Source organism: Chenopodium quinoa, unplaced genomic scaffold (assembly GCF_001683475.1).
Source record: "Chenopodium quinoa cultivar QQ74 unplaced genomic scaffold, ASM168347v1, whole genome shotgun sequence".
Lineage (NCBI taxonomy): Eukaryota > Viridiplantae > Streptophyta > Magnoliopsida > Caryophyllales > Amaranthaceae > Chenopodium > Chenopodium quinoa.
The window spans coordinates 7,679,452-7,698,373 of record NW_018742484.1 but is presented as its reverse complement, the minus strand read 5'-3'; the positions used below and the strand labels follow the sequence as shown (position 1 = coordinate 7,698,373).

The following is an 18,922-nucleotide window of genomic DNA, read 5'->3' as shown; positions in this document are numbered from 1 at the left end:
AAGAAGGCTATTGGTAGTGGTTGGGTGTATAAAATTAAATATACATCTACAGGTGAAGTAGAGCGACTTAAAGGTCGTCTTGTTGTGTATGGAAATCGACAGGTTGCAGGTGTTGATTATCACGAGACTTTTGCCCCTGTGGCAAAAATGGGGACTGTTAGACTCTTTCTTTCTGTTGCTGCTTCTTTAAATTGGGAGTTGCATCAAATGGATGTTCATAATGCTTTTCTTCATGGTGATTTGGAGGAGGAGGTGTATATGCAGTTACCTCCAGGTTATAACTGTCCTACTCCAGGGAAGGTTTGTAGGTTGCGTAAGTCTCTATATGGTCTGAAACAAGCTCCTCGACAGTGGTTTTCTAAATTGTCTAATGCCTTGAATTCGTATGGTTTCAAGCAATCGTATGCAGATTATTCATTATTCAGTTATATTCAGGGATCAGTCTCTCTGCATGTACTTGTCTATGTTGATGATCTTATTATTGCGGGTTCCTCTCATGATGCAATTATTCGTTTTAAATCGTATTTGAGTACATGCTTTCATATGAAAGATCTTGGTGTGTTGAAGTATTTTTTGGGCATTGAAGTTGCTCGTGGCCCGGAAGGTATATTTTTATCTCATCGTAAATACGCTTTAGATGTATTATCTGAGGAAGGTATGTTAGGTTATAAGCTTATTGATACACCTATGGAGAACCATCGTTTGACATATGCCGAAGGGGAGCCATTCTCTCAACCTGATCAGTATCGTCGCTTAGTTGGGCGACTTGTTTATTTATTTGTAACTCGTCCAGAGTTGAGTTACTCTGTTCATACTCTTGCACAGTTTTTGAGTAACCCGCAGGTGCAACATTGGGATGCAGCAATCAGGGTACTTCGCTATATCAAAGGTAGTCCTAGTCAGGGTATATTGTTACGTCCTATGAAGGACATGTGTTTGACGGCTTTCTGTGACAGTGATTGGGCAGCGTGTCCTTTGACTCGTCGTTCTTTGTCTGGTTATATGGTTTTTCTTGGTCGTTCCCCTGTCTCGTGGAAGGCTAAGAAACAACCGACAGTATCTCGTTCTTCTGCTGAAGCTGAGTATCGTGCTATGGCAGTTACAACTTGTGAATTAAAGTGGTTGTAATCTTTGTTGTCCTCTCTTGGTATTTTGCATCCTAAGCCTATGAAGTTGTATTGTGACAGTCAATCTGCTCTCCATATTGCTAAAAATCCTGTTTTTCATGATCGTACTAAGCATATAGAGGCAGATTGTCACTTTGTTCGTGATGAGTTGGTGAATGGTAATCTAGCTACTGCGTATGTTCCTACCGGTCATCAGTTAGCAGATATTTTGACGAAGGCACTTGGGAAACGACAGTTTGGTTTTCTTCTTAACAAGTTGGGCATTCGTGATTTACATGCTCTGACTTGAGGGGGAGTGTTAGGATATAATTATGCTATGAGATATATTTTGTGAATATATTTGTATATATCTTGTTAGGAGTTTTTGGCATGTTAGGTTAATGTTGTAAGCCTATATATATGTGTTTAATAGTAAAGGCTCATTAAGCGGTTTTCTCCTAATTGTTTTATTGAAGTTTAACAATCACGACCACCTTTAATTTAAATAAAAATGATAGTGAAGAAAACACCAATTTTTTTTTTATTTTTTTATTTTTTTAATTTTTTTTTTTAAGCTAATGTTTTGCATGAAGACTACTAACCAGGAGAGCGGAGTACATATATGTCATACGTACGTATTTGGTATAAGTTGTGAATCCTCCTTCGGTCAATAGCCCCTAAGCTAGTTCCCTACTACGGTTGAAAGCCTAGGCTGGTGTTTGATTCAATCAATTACTATAGATTGCTAAAAACTAAAATTACTCCAATATCATGAAAGTAATTGGTTGCCAAATAAAGTAAATTAAACCTAACGAGCTCAAATAAAATACAATGGCAAAGTTTGTTACGAAGAATGCAACATGGAGTACGTAAATGGGGATAAGAGCAGTATCACTTGAAGAAAGATCGACTGACATATGAGAATCATCAAGACTTGTTCAATCCTCATTTAGCCCCACAATTTTTGGGCACCACTACTACAACCCATGCTTCTCACTACTCTTTTTGTACTTATTTATAAACATTTAAAAGTATTTGCAAAGTATTTCTCAGTTTAAATAATTCTATAAATAAATATTTGTAGTAAGCTAAGGTTGGTTTAGTGGTAAGAATTGCACCTTCCAACCTTAAAGTTGGGGATTCAATTTCCAATAGAGACACTTTAAGTAGGGATCTCTTACCCTTCCCCCCTCACTCCAAAAGTCCATAGTTTCCGACTCGCAAATAATTAGACCAAAAAACTGTATAGGTGGAGTTACGGTCAGGGTGGTTCTTTTTACATTAAAAAAAAAATCATTTGAATATTTGTTGATATACATTTTCTATCTAAGCCTAAATCAAACGTTTATAACACGGATTGATGCAACATTTTAATTCATATACCTTATAATAGGCTCGAAAGTATTTCTATTATGGAGGAGTTATAATTAAAACTCAAATATAATTTTTTCCCCCCTTAGATAATCAATAAAAAGGGGAAAAAAAAGAAAAAAAGAGAGAGATTAAAATAAAGGCCGACACACAAATCTTAAAGAAACGTCTGTATAAACTGTAATGGATTTCTGGGCCCGAAATTAGTTTGTTTTTAGTCCAGTTTTATTTTGTTAGATTTTGCGTGACATAAAAAAAAAATTAAAATAAAATAGATTATGCAACGGCACTTTTTGGATTATCGGGCAGGGGCATGTTACCAAGATAACCGAATCCTACTTGTGAGTCTTGTGACAATTCATGCTCCTTGTTTAACCACTGTTTTCAAGTTTCTTTGTCTCCCTATTAGGAAATAACGGAGTAAAATATTTACTGTATACGGTCTATATATATGCTTATGTTAAAATAAAAAAATTATTGCATCTACATTCACAAGTATTTATAATGCATAGTATTACGTATATTTAGGTTAACTAGTAATACTGGTGCTTCTAAACGTACCATAATGTTCACAATCCTAAGCATACTTATATACTTTCCTATTACCTTTCATAATCTGTTGACTACCTCTTTTGTAAATGTATGCTCGTCTATATGCTTGTACAAGAGCATACAGATATTCCATTAATCCATTTGTCAAGCTTAGCTAATTGCATATGTTTGTTTAGTTATTGTAAGAGTAATCCATCATTCACACACTGACCGAGATATGCTGGGATCTTGTTATATCAATTCATCTTAATAATTTTCGAAATAATATATGAAGTAAGTCTGTTAATTTACGATTGTTATGTATACTCTGAATGTTTGGTTAAGTATTTATATTTTTAATTAAATTGAGAGGTTGTTTGATTGGACCTTTTAGAAGGGGTAAGAATGAAGTTACAATCCATTTCCATCAATTTTATTATTTGGTTAGAGTTTTAGCTATGAAGCCTCATATCAAGAAGGGTATGATAATTCTACCCATGGTCATCCCCCCTACAAACTTCTATATCTACCTTACATTCTAAGATTCACAATACATGTCATTGGCAAACAGTAAAAACTATTATGGCAAATGAACGAAACAACTTTAAATCAGTATGAGATTTTATTCTATTCCATTCTAGATTTTCAATTAACGAACTAATTCAAATGGTTTCTAAAATATCAAATTTATGAAAATTAGAAGAATAAAACACAATATAAATAATGATCTTCCAATGTGCTATATCATCAAACTATTGTACTCCCTCCGTCCCATAATACTTGACACAATTACCATTTTCGTCCGTCCCAAAATACTTGACACGTTACTAAATATGGGATGGGACCACTGATAAAAATATATTTTGCTATAATCTCTTTGGGACCACAAACACCAAAACCCAATTAAATCCTACATTTTCTCCCTCATCACTACCTCCACCTCCCACACTTTTTGTTTTCTTACAATATAAAAATACAAAAAAGAATCTTTTATATAGTAAACAAATATTTTAAATGGACCCATTTGTAATTTTCTTAAATTACATGTCCACCTCAACATTCTAACTATTAATGGGACAGAGGGAGTAATACTCGTATTGTTTAACACTAGTTGTCATGTAATCGTATTTTATGGTAAAATACGGCCTGATAAACCGGCGAATAAATGGAGGTGCCACGTTACCATAAAAGTGGGCCCCTATTCCCACGTGTTTCCTACTAACACAAAATTGTAAAGCGACACCGTTGCACGTGCTTCAATCACACAAAGTGCCACGTTCACTACATCACGTGCTAATAATTAAGCTCTAACCGCAGCGTTTTGGCAATACTATTTAAGAGTATTTCAGTGTAATTAATAAGGCTCAAAATATCCTGTTTTTACTATTTTAGGAAGTTTTACAATCTACATAATTACATAACTTTTGGCCTGTTAATGAAACTTAACTTTTAATGATTTTCTTGCTTATATAAAGGAGACAAAGAGGAGAGGATGAAAGTTTAGCACAGTAGTTAATTATTTGGTAAAATGCAACGTGCAAGTATTGTGTTTCCAAAAGTAATAATTAAGCTAGTTTAAAGGTCGTGTGTGAGATTTATTCCATTGGGTAAACTAGTACGAAGTATGGATTAATTGTTTAATCACGAGCTTTACATTTAACTTCCAAGTTTCATCGTGTTATATTACTAATTTAATCTAAATTAGCATATAATCATCTATAAAATAATTTCTTTTTAAGAATATAGATTTAAAGCCAAACTTGCGTGTCACATCAGACTTTAAAATTTACATATATATAGACTTTCTTTTGATGAAGTTCCATAAACAAGCATAATTGCGCAATTAAGGGCAGATAAAAGTTTTGCTTGCAATTCATGACAATTGACAAATGAAACTAGGTATATCAAGCTTAACGTTAACTACAGATTTCAAATTTTTTTACTCTTGTGTTATTTTAATCAGCTTGAAGTATGTTCTTTTACCCGTTGTAAAAATAATAAAATAAATAAAAAATGATACCGCTTTAAATATATACTCCATACTTGAAAGTTGAAAAAATAGGATTTATGCTGTATACGTATATTTTACATATAGTGGGTTTGATCCCACAACCACAACCATGATTTTTCCACTAGACTATACTTGCTTGGTTATTTCTTACATTACATGGTAACATGGATTAGCTAATAGCTACACATACTTGCAAAACATAAATTATGTTTTATACATCTTGTCTAAATTAATTAATCAATCAATTAAATTTAAGTGGTATTTCATGAACATTTTTTTTTGGAATTTATTTTATTACTCTGTATAAGTTATGAACCCTTGTATAAACTTATTTTTCTTGAATTAAATGGCTACTCCGTATAAAGATAATCAAATGAGGTGTGTAGTTTTTATTAGCACGTACATGGATACATATCCAACTTAACGTTTTCAATGATATAGTGAATATTGATTGATAAGTTTACATTATCAATATATATAGTTGCGTGCTAAATTCATATACTAAAAGCTTAAGATAGAATAAACTGGTAGTACATACGAGTAATAACAATGGAGATGAGAGTCGAAGTGAAGGCATGGGTCAAGGGTGTCTAGGTGAAAAAGACTGGCAATTCAAGTACCAGAATATAATCGTTGTCACAAACATTAAACATGTGTGATTGATTGATTGAATGCATTTCAAGCAGTTGATTGATTGATCGACAACTCCAGTTCATTACTTGGATGTCTTCATGATATATAGAGTTGAATTCAATCATACTCATAGTGTTACTTTAATTATTAACTTCCATCATATAATCACCTAAAATATACTCCTTATGAAGTTGACTTGATTGTTTCACTTCTATTAGTGTAATTTTGAATGTAAATTTTAAAAAAAGCTGATATTGTGAAATTGGGCACATTAAAACGATAAACAAGATTACAAAGTAATCTTTTTTTATGTACTATATTTAAGAAGAGAATATTAGATTTCATTATCATTGAAATTTATATTAAATATTTTTTATAGACAAAGGAAGTATCAGATAACACTTATATAAGCATTTTTTATTTATTTTCTTCGTAAGGCGACTTTCTAAATTCATTAAAAAAAATTCTTACATAATACTTAGTTCATGAAAAGACTTTATCATGAGTAGGAAATAATTTTTATTATGCTTTTCTTAGCGTTAATTTTTATAATGTATTTTATGGTAACAAATCTTCTATGTAGTATTTCGTATGTAGTATCATGTATGTGCACTATAAAAACGCGTCTATTTTATTTACAACTTATATAAATCAAACACAAAATAAATTAAAAATAGCTAAGGGGTTGACAGTTGTAAATAAATGTCAAACCGAATAAGATCATAAATACGAAAGAGAGAAGAAGATCGGTCAAGGGCTCCAACAGTTTAAATGAGAGCATAATATTTGTGTCATTGTGAAACATTTCATTAATTGTGCATGTAGCATGTGTTCGTGCATATATCCTGTGCAATTCGTGTAACTTGACCATGTGAAATCATGATATACGTCGTATGAAGACACAACCAAAATACAATAAAGTATATCTCTTTATAATTTTATAGAGATGCCACATTTTTTTCTTATGTAATATAATAAAATAAAAACATGTACAATTTGACCAAATATGTATATAACACAAAAATTTTGGTGTTTATAAAACGTGTTTAGTGAGAATTTTTTCATTTTACCCAAAATTTTATCATAATAATATTTTTTATTGGTCATTTTGTATACTCCAAACAACTTTACAATCAGTTAGTTGAATCAATTAATACAAATAACTAGTCAAAATTAATTAAAACGATGAATTTTAGCTTTTATCTTTTCACCAAATATGACCATCATGTTTTTTTTACAAATATTGCAAGAGAGAGAGAGAGGGGGGGGGGAGTGGTTAAGTTACATACATACCTTAGTCTCTTCATTTTTTTTTGAAACAGTCTCTTCACTTAAATGTAAATTAATTTTAGCTTAATTTTCATCAACAACCAAGGTGATGATTTTTTTTTTTAATTATTATTCCTTTTAGAGAGCCGCACAAAAATGAATGGTGAGAATCACTTCTAAAATCTCTTGAAATCGGAAAAAAAGCTCTTAATCACCTCAGCTGCCCTCACTCTCAAGATCCATCAAGAGATTAAAGCTTACAATCACTATTTAGGTTACTTACATTTTACAACATAGTCATAATACCAAAATCTTGACTATTGTTATCCTTAAATTTGTTTCCGTAACATTCCGAATATAATTCAATATTTAAGGTTACATTTCTTATACAGTCTTCATTTATATATAACAAAGTATAAAAAACACATTATATTAGTATCAAAAACCTAAGATCAAATATCTTCTACTACACCTAAAACTATATACGGTATCTCATGATTTAACATGTTCTTGAAACCTTCACAATCATAATTGGACGTCTTGACTAGCACCGCAAAAGGCCAAGCGGGGATCTAGAAATCCTCAAGGCCCACTACATTTGCACGTGAGGAACGACCCAAAACAATGTACAACGTTCAAAACTGGCCCACTTCAATCAAAGAAGTTGTTAAGGCTAAATTATTTGGGTCATGACCCACCTCATTACGTCAAATTGGTGTGGGTCATTAGGTCATTTAAAGCCCACTTAGGTCACAACATACACGTGCATTCATCATCAAGCATTTCACTAAAAAGGCAAGGACCCCATGACATTTTTAGTCCACTTTTCTCATTCTCAGTAAAAACGGTAAAATTAAAATGGATTATTTCTTACTATTCCCCTTATTTTTGGGGTGAATAATAAGTATAGAAACAAAGTTACAATGTCAAACATACATAAACTTTTATTTTTACAATTGGCTACAATGAATCGACTTGTCACGGTGTTTCATCTCAAATTCATTGTCTAGAATGTAATACATACGAAGTAATCGACAGATACAGGAGGAAAAGAAAGAACGCAAAAAATTAATAAATTACCACGTAACCTCAAAAAAACTTCTAGATCATCCATCTTTTGCATTTGAAACTATAACAAAAATGAGATGTAGAGCAAAATCAATCTTTCCAAGCTTCCTTGTTAAGGCGTCGAGAAGCAAGTCCCCTAGATGAAAGATTTGGTGTGACAGGCAATGATGGAGTTTTGGGTGCTTCCTCGTCATCCCAGTGGTCATCCCAACTGTCGTCCCAACTATCATCTTTCTCTGGACCTAGTTTTGAAACTATTGACAGTGGTAGCTCCGTGTTGATGGTTTGATACCCGTTTCCTTGATAGAGCTTCTTACACATGCCAGAACACATCCAAGCTGATCCAAATACCAAAATTGCAGACAGGGTTAAGAGTATCATGCACTGAATCCTGGTCAAGTTGCTGAAATATCTGAACTTGAAAACATAACGGGCTTCTATTCTAGAATCACGTGGAATCAACTCCTTGAAGTCAAGGGTGCAGCGGGTATTCTCTGTTGTCAATAAAATTAAGCTATCCAATGCCTCATATGCCACAGTTACCTTAACCTGCAAAAAAAAAAGAGTTATAAGAGATCAAAAATTTGATATACTGAACATTAAAGCCACAAGGCATTTAAAATGCATCGTTTTCTCTTTTTTGTCAAACACGACTTTTTTGAGACCTCAATGTATGAAGATTAAAAATCAACATTACAAATCAGCAAAATATCATGAATTAATAGATTTGACAATGTGTCCAGAGTCTAATAACCTAGAATTATGCTGATGGGTCTCTGTTCATGAATCATTTGTAACAATGGCAATGTGACAAAGGTTACAGAACAAAAATTGGATTTGGTCATTGTATATAAAACTTCTGATGATAATGAATAAATACATTTTATCAGGTTAAGGGAGATAGAGCAAACAAATAAATGTTTATAATCAGAGGGAGGATGGGGGGATGCTGATAGACAAAAAGGGCCACAAGAATTTTCACATAAAACAACAAACGGAGACATAGCATGGGATTCATTTCAACCAGCACTTGAAAACAGAAAACATGTCAAACATGACGGCAAATACTTTTTTAGGGCTTAAAATAATCTAGAGTCTCTAGACCAGCACAAATTTACAAATTTTCATAAACTGCTTCTAATAGATTGTTTAAAGTTCATAATTGGCAAGAATTTGAGGTTTGCTGTCTTTAATTTCTAATCAAATACTGAGCCTGTTTCATTTCACTCCAAGAAAAAAGGCAGTAAGTCACCAAGATGGACTGAAAAACTGTAGTCAAGCTTACTGGCCAAAAGAAGCAAGCTTAAAAACCAGCATACATGATAACCTGGAGTAGCTTTAAACGAGTAGCTAAAATATGAGTAATCAATTACATACACAAGTTCATCTCTTGACCAGGACATCTTTCAACTCGGTAAATCACAGGAACACCATATGAACCCACGAATTATTGGGGCAAAGTTTAAATATAACAACTTTGAGCAACAACACTCTGAATGATACAAGGCAGGTCAGTGGTAAGTTGAGCCTTTAGTTTGCGTGTCGCACTTTTCTGAGGTCGTGGGTTCAGATCAACCAGACCTTTTTTTTAATAAAAAAATCCTTCGTTTCACATTTTATAACCCCCCCTCCCCCTTATACTTTAAAATAATCATTTCGCCTTGTTTTTGAAGCTTTTCAAATTGTGATTGCACATTCGCACTCCAAAGTTGGTAGTTTTGGAATCTAGACTAAGATATTAGGTTTTTATTTTTATATGTAATCCCTATGGCCTAAAATAATCTGAGCACTTCCTTTTCCCGTTTGTTCTGAAATAGGTTGAACACTCCTTTAAGTTTTGGCATGGTCTCACTCTCACCACTTTTTAAAATTCTTTCTATATAAATTATTTCTTACTGAGTAAAACTCTTTTTGGATCAACTATCTCCTTTTACATCTACTTACAATTTACATATAGTTTGTACCCCACCATTTCCATCACATCTACTTTTCAATTAATTTACTAAGTAGTATAAGCCAATCGACAATTCAATATGAAGTAATTTAAGTCAATTGAAGATGAGGTTCCATGGTGTATGTTGTTTGCAAATGATATCGTTTTGGTGGATGAAAGTAAAGATGGGGTTAACGCCAAATTGGAGCTATGGAGGCAAAGGTTGGAATGTAGAGGGTTTAAGCTAAGTTGGAGTAAGACTGAATATTTGGTATGTCGCTTTGGTACACAGAAGGGGGCAAGCGATGATGTAGTGAGCTTGGACTGTAAGGACTTCACCATGATCAAGACGTGACCCACGGGATTAAGTCAGGGTGGCTTAAATGGAGAGCGGCCACGGGAGTGTTATATGATCGAAACATTCCCTTACAGTTGAAGGGGAAATTCTACTAAGACCAGTGTTGCTCTATGGTACAGAATGTTGGGCTTCTAAGAATGAGCACATCAAAAAGATAAAGGTCATGGAAATGCGTATGTTAAGATGGATGTGGGGGAACACTCTAAGAGATAGAATAAGAAATGAGGTTATTCGCAAGAAAGTGGGTGTGCAGGCATTGCAAACAAACTAAGGGAAGATCGTCTGCGTTGGTTTGGGCATGTAAGACGGAGACACGAGGGTGCACCGGTACAAAGAGTGGAACAGTGGGACCATGGAAGGGTTAAACGAGGGAGAGGAATACCGAAAATGACTTGGTGGGAAGAAGTTAGGAACAATATGAAGTATATGAATTTGCATGAGGATGAGGCATTTGATCGTAAGGGATAGAGGAGGAAGATTTTCGTGGATGACTATACGGAATAATCACTTTTGGTTCATGTAGCCAACCCCACTTATGGGATTAAGGCTTTGATGGATTGATTGATATAAGCCAACCGGCAACCACAACTTACCACTCAAGACTTTGTGCATTGATAAGCATTAAAACTAGTGTGCAACAGATGTAGTATCATTTTGGCTTATGTTAAAATTTCCGAACCCAAGACATTAATTTCCTAGACCTACTAAGGCTGCCATTGATAATATTGACAAGCAACCAAAGAAATTTTCATCATTTTAATTTACCTTTTTGTCTTCTTTTTGTTGAAGCTGAACTTTTGTTTCCTCCAGCTGAACATATTCAGGAGCTGTAATTGTGACAGTTACAGGCTCTGATCCTTTATTCCGAATCAGGAGTGAGAGATCTGGAGAATCTGGAAATTTTCAAGGAACAACATACATTTCAAATAATGATAACCACAACAGAAGCTAAAACGTGATGACGCATTGACCTCAAGGGGCATAAATGCCAGAGATCAAGGCAATATGCATGCAATCACCAAAATGACATGCTAGCACCTCTTGCACAGACTGTGAAAGAGTACAGGCAGCCAACTCCAGGTGATTTAATTATCAAAATGATCCAGCACACGTGTAACAGGCTTGGCAGCATTTGCATGGCACAAATGCACAATCAATCTTTTTTCTAGTATCACATTTCACTATACTGCCAACTAGACAACCCGAATGCAAATTTAGTTAAGATTTTTTCATCTAAAGCCAAGGAGACCCCTATGGGGCATGGGCATCAAAGAGTGATATTTAGGATTATAAGACATTATATGCCATCTTGTTCCTAACTCCTATGGTCCTACCACACATTATAGATCCTCAGCAATTTATAAGGTTCGATGGGATCTAAGGATAATTTCTTCTAATTTTCATTGATCTTCACCATCAGCCTCCATTAAAAGTCTCATATGCCTGACTTATTGTAATTGTCAAATGTACAACCTGAAGAGAACATCTTCTAAATCTTGGTGATATGTTTTGCTGTCCCCCGAAGGAATCGTATAACTATGACTTATAGCCTTTGGGATGAATATCATCGAGGTAAGTAGGGTCTAATGATGTTTATTGGTGATGTATAGTAGCCAATCTTAGGAGGCGATTTGAGAATTAAGGGCCTCCAAAAAGTTGGAAGAGAATGGTTTATGGTCTGTCGAGGAAATTAATCTTGAATGTGGTGTCACATATGGTATTTTAGGCCACTAAATTCAATGAGACTTCTCTTACAATTTCATGGAAGGTTTTAGTGCGTAGCCTGCCATACTGTTCTGTGACCAGTACCTATTGCTTGGATCAGGTTACAAATCATTTTTGGTTCTAACACATCCCCGGAAATCATGGGAGGCTGTTCAACAGTCAAGGATAATTTTATCCAATGGCGTCAACTGGTAAAGGACCTTGTCAATTGGAGTTATGATCACATGACTTATGGCTTCCACTGGCGGACAATCTTAGGCCCGGTGTCAAATTTCTAAAGGACCAAAACAGTTTCACGGGGCTTGAGCCGCATGACTAATAGTGCTATGGAGTCTGATGTTCCTTTAAAGATTTCCAGGTAAAATTATCGTAACCCACTGAATCTCTGATGAGAGACAAACTCTATACTCTGAATTCACTCCTGATTTTGATTCTCAATGTTATAGCAAAAGGCTAAGAACACAAGTTTTATTCACAACTATCCATCTTCAAAGTAGAGTGAATCTCTTTATTTATAAATATAATAGTACTAGGTCCTTACCTCAATTAAGAATAGGAAACAGTAAAATCAAAGATTCTAACTCAACTCATAGCCCAAGTTAAGCCTAAGTTAGTTCATGACTTAATGCTCAAATTAGCCCAACTAGCTAGCTAACTCAAATTGGAACCACAAGTCCCATCAAACAAAGTATTAACTAATCGAAAAGCAATTAACAGAAGTAACAAAGTCTATTTTGTTCCCTCCCACAAGACATGTAAAACAAAATAAGATTTTCCATTAGGATCCCAACCAAAATCCTAATCTTCTATTATAACATCTTAAGGCTCATAGGATGGAAACAGTAACTACTGTACTAAAATAAATGTTTACAGTCCTTGCAGGCTATTTATGAGACTCATCAAATAGCCTGAAGACTCCAATACAATGGTACCAATTATTATGATACCAATATTAGTGCAGCAAACTAGATTACTAAGCTTTGAACACCAAGACTCATCAAATAGCCTGAAGACCACTGAACGAGAATCCAGTGATTATGATATGATACCAATATTAGTGCAGCAAACTAGATTACTAAGCTTTGAACACCAATTAATTTGGTTCATTTAACGGAAGTGAAAGTGCTGTTCTTTGACTAAGGGCTATAGATCCATAATGAAGGCACTTACTCTTTTACATAAAAAATAAAAAAAAATAAAAAAAATAAAATAAATAAAGGATGAGGGCTAACAAGTTCATTACAACAACAAATATAATTGGGCTAGTTCATATAAGTTAAATTTAAGGTTAAGAAATACACATAAGTTCACATCAAGAGATTTCAAGTGATGACTGAAGCCTTGCTAATAAATAATCAAAATAAAGCCGCCCTAGTCTACTTTAGAAGCACATGGAAAGAGCTTCTTTGTGAGACATAAAAATGTCTTCATCCAATTTCCTAACCTTTGGCAATACTACAAGATTCTCTTTAGAGACATGGATGCTGATGTTGATATTGCATCGATAACTGGAAATACCAAATTACAATATGGTCAACCATACTCATCAAATCCTTTATCTATGGGTTGATAACTTATTATAATTTCAAATCACCTACCATCAGGCAACATTTGAAATTTAATTCTTAATGATGTTATCATTCCAAAGATCACAAGTAGAACCCTTTATGAATTCAGACATTATTTTTTCAACCTAAGGCTTTACAAAGAAGCTTAGATTTATTTTAAAGAAAAGAATGTATGCTCACAAGTGACAACAACTATTACATTTAAACTAGTTAAGAATCCTGTTACTTTGTGTCAGCAATATGATTTCTTTCTCATTCCCCTTGTCCCCCCACCTCTAACAAAAGGCAACGAATAATCACTTAGATAATCTAAACCCACACTTAAATTTCTCACAAGGCTTTAACAACACACCCAACTCTTATTTGCTAAATTACTCAAGTAATGGTTATTTTTCATTATAATATTGTAATGTATCCTCAACAAGAACGACCAAACACCAAACTTAGGTGCAGGCAAAATCATTTTCTTTAGCACTAGCTTTTCTCTGCAGCAGCTCTACCAACATAATTATGCTTGAGAACATACAGAAATCAAAATATAAAAATACGATGTACAAATTCACAAATTTATTTAAGATATAGTCCCAATTAAGCTGTATGAGACAATTACTGTGATGAATTAAAGCAATGAAAAGCAAACTTGCTGCATATGGAACAATGCCAAGTCATCAATCAACAAACAAGAAACATTGCACATCCATTGAATTTCAAATGCCAACATTCAATCAAACAAAACTCACCATTTCCAGGAACTCTTAAACAGGCAGTTAAATTCTTCTTTGGGTCAACACACATGTTAGATGGATCACATTCATCGTCTCGCGACTTCTCCTTCTCCATACCTATCAAGAAGCCATTTGAATCTTCATTGCCATCTCTTTTAACCTCACTTTTAGAATCAACTTCTCCTAACCCTTCTAAGTTGTTGCCACTCTCATCACCCTTATTCTTCGATTCATCCTTTCTACTACCATCATGAATTTCCTGATCCTGAACATCTTTCGACTGTAATGATTCACTAATATTGCTCCTACCAAGATCTTTCTGAAAAACCCCATTTGAATTTTCTAATTGTTCTTCCTTCTCCACTTGCTTATTTGAATTTCTAGTACCATTATTGTTAGCTATTAAAGGACTTTTGACCTAAATTACCAAAAATACACACAATATTACTATAAAATCTAACAATTGAGCAACTAATAATATATACAAGTATACAAAATCAACTAATTGATATAAAAAGGAAAATTTTACCTTGAACTCAGCATCAGATGAATCCACTAGAAAGAGCAGCAGCAGCAGCAGAAAATTACTTAAAAGAATAAATCTTTTCCAAAATTGAGCAGTACCCATTTGCTTAATTTACCTAAAAATTCCTGGATTATTGTGTAACATTCAATCAAGACCAGTAAATTTCAATTTAAAAAAAAAAAAAAAAAAATCCAGAAATATAAATGATATCTACAGATAGTATTATGATCGAAAAGTTTGAAAAGCAGAAAGATTTATCTTAATTCTCATGATTTTCAACAAGTAAAAATACAAGTAAGTGGAAGAGAGTGTATGGGGAGCATTTTCTGAAAAATTTAAGATTGTCAACATCAAGCTACCAAGGTTGTTGATCTTGATTTTTTTCTTTTTTTAATGGATTCAAACAAAATTGTCCAACGGGCCTGGTGTAGACGAAATAGATTCAGTTTTTGGGCTAATAATACAGTACGGAGTATTAATTTGTATGATTGTCCAACAGGCCTGGTTTTTCGTATTCGTTCTAAGGTTAACCATTAATATAACTAGTGCGTGGTACGAGAGGTTAACCATTAATATAACCAGTGCGTGGTACGAGCGATGCTCCGAATTGCTAGTTTATACATTTTTAATTTGATAATTATGTTCGACTGTTTGTATAGCTATGTATGTTCTAGGCGTTGCCTCGAATGTCACTTTTTTTTTTACCTCATATGAATTTAATTTCTAATATTGTGAAAAATAAATAAATTACATGACCTCTAATTTACTTTTTTTTTAGGACATTTAATTTACTTAATAAATGAAAAGAATATATAAATATAATGTTATGCAAATATAAAACATTAATAAAAGTTGGTTGAGATGGTAAATGTATCACTTTTATGTGTTGGAGGTTACAGATTCAAATCTAGCTCAAAGCATAATTTATTTTGTTCAATAAAGTGGCAAGCTTACGTGGTGCATATATTTTGTACAGTGACATGGCGCATGCAGTCTGAAAAGTGTCACGTGGCACCGTTCCTTTCATTTGAAAGGAACGTCTTTTAATATACTACCTCCGTTTTTTATTATAGTTGACACGTTTTGATTTTAGCGCTATTTACTCACTCCCCTTTGATTGTGTTTTAGCATATAGTTGTGTGAGATCTTGTTAGAATCGTCACGATATATATTTTCAAAATATTAACTTTTTATAATGGTAATTAAAGATATTAATGGTTGAAGTTGTGCATTGGTAAACGTGACTAAAGAAACGTGTCAACTAAAAAAAAAACAAAGAAAGTATAGTAAATAGACTAGTTCTTTGCCCGAGCAACGCTCGGATATTCATAGGAATATTTTTTTATATAAATTATTATAAGTTTGTAATTGTTTATAAATTGTGTATACATTTAAATACTATTTATGTTATCAAATTATTACAGATGAGATACGTTAATGTAGAGTATCTCTATTTTGTAATTTGCTTACAAGTCATGAATTTAAAATTGAGTTAAAATCTTTTTCAAACAATACATTTTATAGATTAATGAGTAAAGATTCAAGGGAATACATTTTTATAGATTATCGACTAATAAATATTTTATTTATTTAAAGTAGTTGTTATTGTTCTATTTTTTGGGTCATTTAGGCTATATATTCTCTTATATTTAAGGAATATTTTTTTTTAAAAAAGTTTTTGGCGGGAAATTTTTTGTTGTGCACACGACATATGTAATTTGGGGATAATTCTGGTAATTACTTTAATATATAGTATTAATAGATGGATAGATATATAGGAGTAACTTCTCGAGCTTAAAAAAAAAAAATACTCCCTCCGTTTTTTTTATAAGCTAGAGTTAGGATTTTTCATATGTCATCATTAACTTAATTTTTTTTTACCAATATATAATACTCCCTCCGTTTCTTATCTGTTACAATAAAGGGGGGAGCACGGTTCTCAAGTCAAAACTTTTTAAACATAATTATTGAAAAGCAAGGGCATGAAATGATGTAATTAAGGAGGAGAGAGGGTTAATCAAAATTAAAAAAAATCAATTAAACAACCAAAAGTCCATCACCACCACCCACGAACGCACCATAACCATAGAACGCGCCACGCCACCCAGAACCACCACCAGCGAACCACTACCACCCAGAACCACCACCCATGACCCACGAATGAACCACTACCACAAACGAACCACCAACGAATGAACCCAGATCTAGAACTCAAAACCACCACCAACGAACCACTTCTACCCAGAACCACCACTAACGAACGACTACCACCTGAAACCACCACCACCCCACGAACCCAGATTTAGACATGAACCACCAAATCCCCCTAAGGAAACCACCACCGAAACAAGATCTAGGTCGACAAAGACCCTAGCCCACCTACGCAACACCCAAAAAACCACCACCGAAACCCAAACAACCAAACCCAAATCAACGACAATCCATGAAACCAACAAAAACCAGCAAACCACCAAATCCCCCCAGCGAAGCCATCCACCGAAACCACCACCTTTTGGAACTCTTGCCACACAAAACCACCACCCACGAAACCACTAAAAACCACCATACCAGATCGCCCCTTATGGACAATTTTTACGGGAATTAATAATCATAAATAAAAAGTATTAAGATTACATTGGAAAGGTAAATTTATATTGGGTATGCAAAAAAGTAGAGAGAGGAAATAAAAAAGTACATGAAAAGGCAAAATTTACATGGAAAAGTTAAATTTGCACAAATATTGTTGCAAATTGGAGGGAGTTTTGGTAAAAAATTAAGATTAATGGTTGTTGGAAAGAGCAAATGGGGTGAAAATTTTGGGACTAAAATTTGACCAAGCGAGACTATCATTAAGGGACGAAGGGAGTATAAAATACCAAATTTGGACACATTTTATTACGGAACAATGTGTTTGGTTATTTAACATTTTAACTTAACATTATAGACTATTTTCTTGCTCATATGAATCTCTCCCATTAAACAAGAATGCTACTATGCTAGATATAAAGTTGGGTGTTCTTACTTTTAGATATACCATGATGTAAGAAAGTACGAGTACTTACTTTAGGTAAACTTCTGTGAATGATTAAATTTGTGATTATTTACGGAAATGAAGAAGTTAGCTTTAAATTGGTATAATTTTTTAGAGGATTAAATACATAAACAACACAATGAACACAATATAAGTTTACAACTTGGCTAAACATATGTTTATACATAGTACAAGTATGATTTTACATACTCGTATCCGTAAATTCCTAAATTTCCAGTCTATAGTAATGTGCAACAATAATTCAATTGTATAAGTCTCATTTATCTAATAAGTAGCTTCCAATTATCCTTAGAAACATGCCAAGTATCTCACTTAAAAATCGTTGTAGAGTGACCCGAAAAGTTGAAATTAAATCTCATATTCATTATATACCCTTCAAGACTAAAAAAAAAAATAATAAAACAAAAAAAATAATAATAAAACAAAAATAACTAACTACATACCAAGTTGTCATGGACTCATGGTTGTTAGTCTTGCAACTCTAGAATGGGCTTTGTGTGGAAATGGGCTTTTAATCTCTCTTGTAATTAATTCAATTTGTGAATTGTAATAAGAACTTAAGAAGCCCATCATAGTTTCTGCTGATCAGAACTGAACTTATTTTTAGTTGAAATGAAATTATTCATTGGGTCTTAGCTGCATACTTATGTAGCTATTCTAGCTGCAACAAAGGGAGACCCAAAACGCGCGGCCCAAATCAAATAACCCATACAACATATCCGCCCAAATCAACACCACGCTTTATAAAATGAACATTTAGTTAAAAAATATGAACATGAAAGAAAAAACATTTAATAATAAAAAATGATTACGTAAAAAAATAAACATTTAATACTAAAAAGTGAACATGTTATAAAAAAATGATGATTTATTAAAAATGAACATGATTATCATATAACCATAAATTTGCTAGACCACGACCTTCAAAATGAATATTTAGTAAAAAAAAATGAACATATATATTAAAAAAAAAAAGAATATTCAGTAATAAAAAAAAGAACATGTAAAAAAATGAACATTTAGTAATAAAAAGTGAACACGTCAAA

At 33.3% G+C, this 18,922-nt stretch overlaps 1 protein-coding gene across 1 annotated transcript; it reads right to left on the bottom strand.

Annotated features, from left to right (window-relative positions):
• Positions 1 to 7,756: 7,756 nt before the first annotated feature.
• Positions 7,757 to 15,507, bottom strand: LOC110719672. Its single transcript, XM_021898652.1, has 4 exons — positions 14,828 to 15,507; positions 14,314 to 14,716; positions 11,046 to 11,173; positions 7,757 to 8,538 (listed from the first exon to the last, which is right to left on the bottom strand). The coding sequence occupies exons 1-4, from the start codon at positions 14,924 to 14,926 to the stop codon at positions 8,080 to 8,082; spliced, it is 1,089 nt and encodes a 362-aa protein (XP_021754344.1). The 5' UTR covers positions 14,927 to 15,507; the 3' UTR covers positions 7,757 to 8,079.
• Positions 15,508 to 18,922: the final 3,415 nt, after the last annotated feature.

Coding starts and splice junctions, on each gene's coding strand:
- LOC110719672 (XM_021898652.1), bottom strand. CDS start 14,926: ATGGGTACTGCTCAATTTTGGAAAAGATTTATTCTTTTAAGTAATTTT. Junction 14,717..14,827: donor CATCTGATGCTGAGTTCAAG/GTAAAATTTTCC, acceptor TTGGTAATTTAG/GTCAAAAGTCCTTTAATAGC. Junction 8,539..11,045: donor AACAAAAAGAAGACAAAAAG/GTAAATTAAAAT, acceptor TTTTTTTTGCAG/GTTAAGGTAACTGTGGCATA.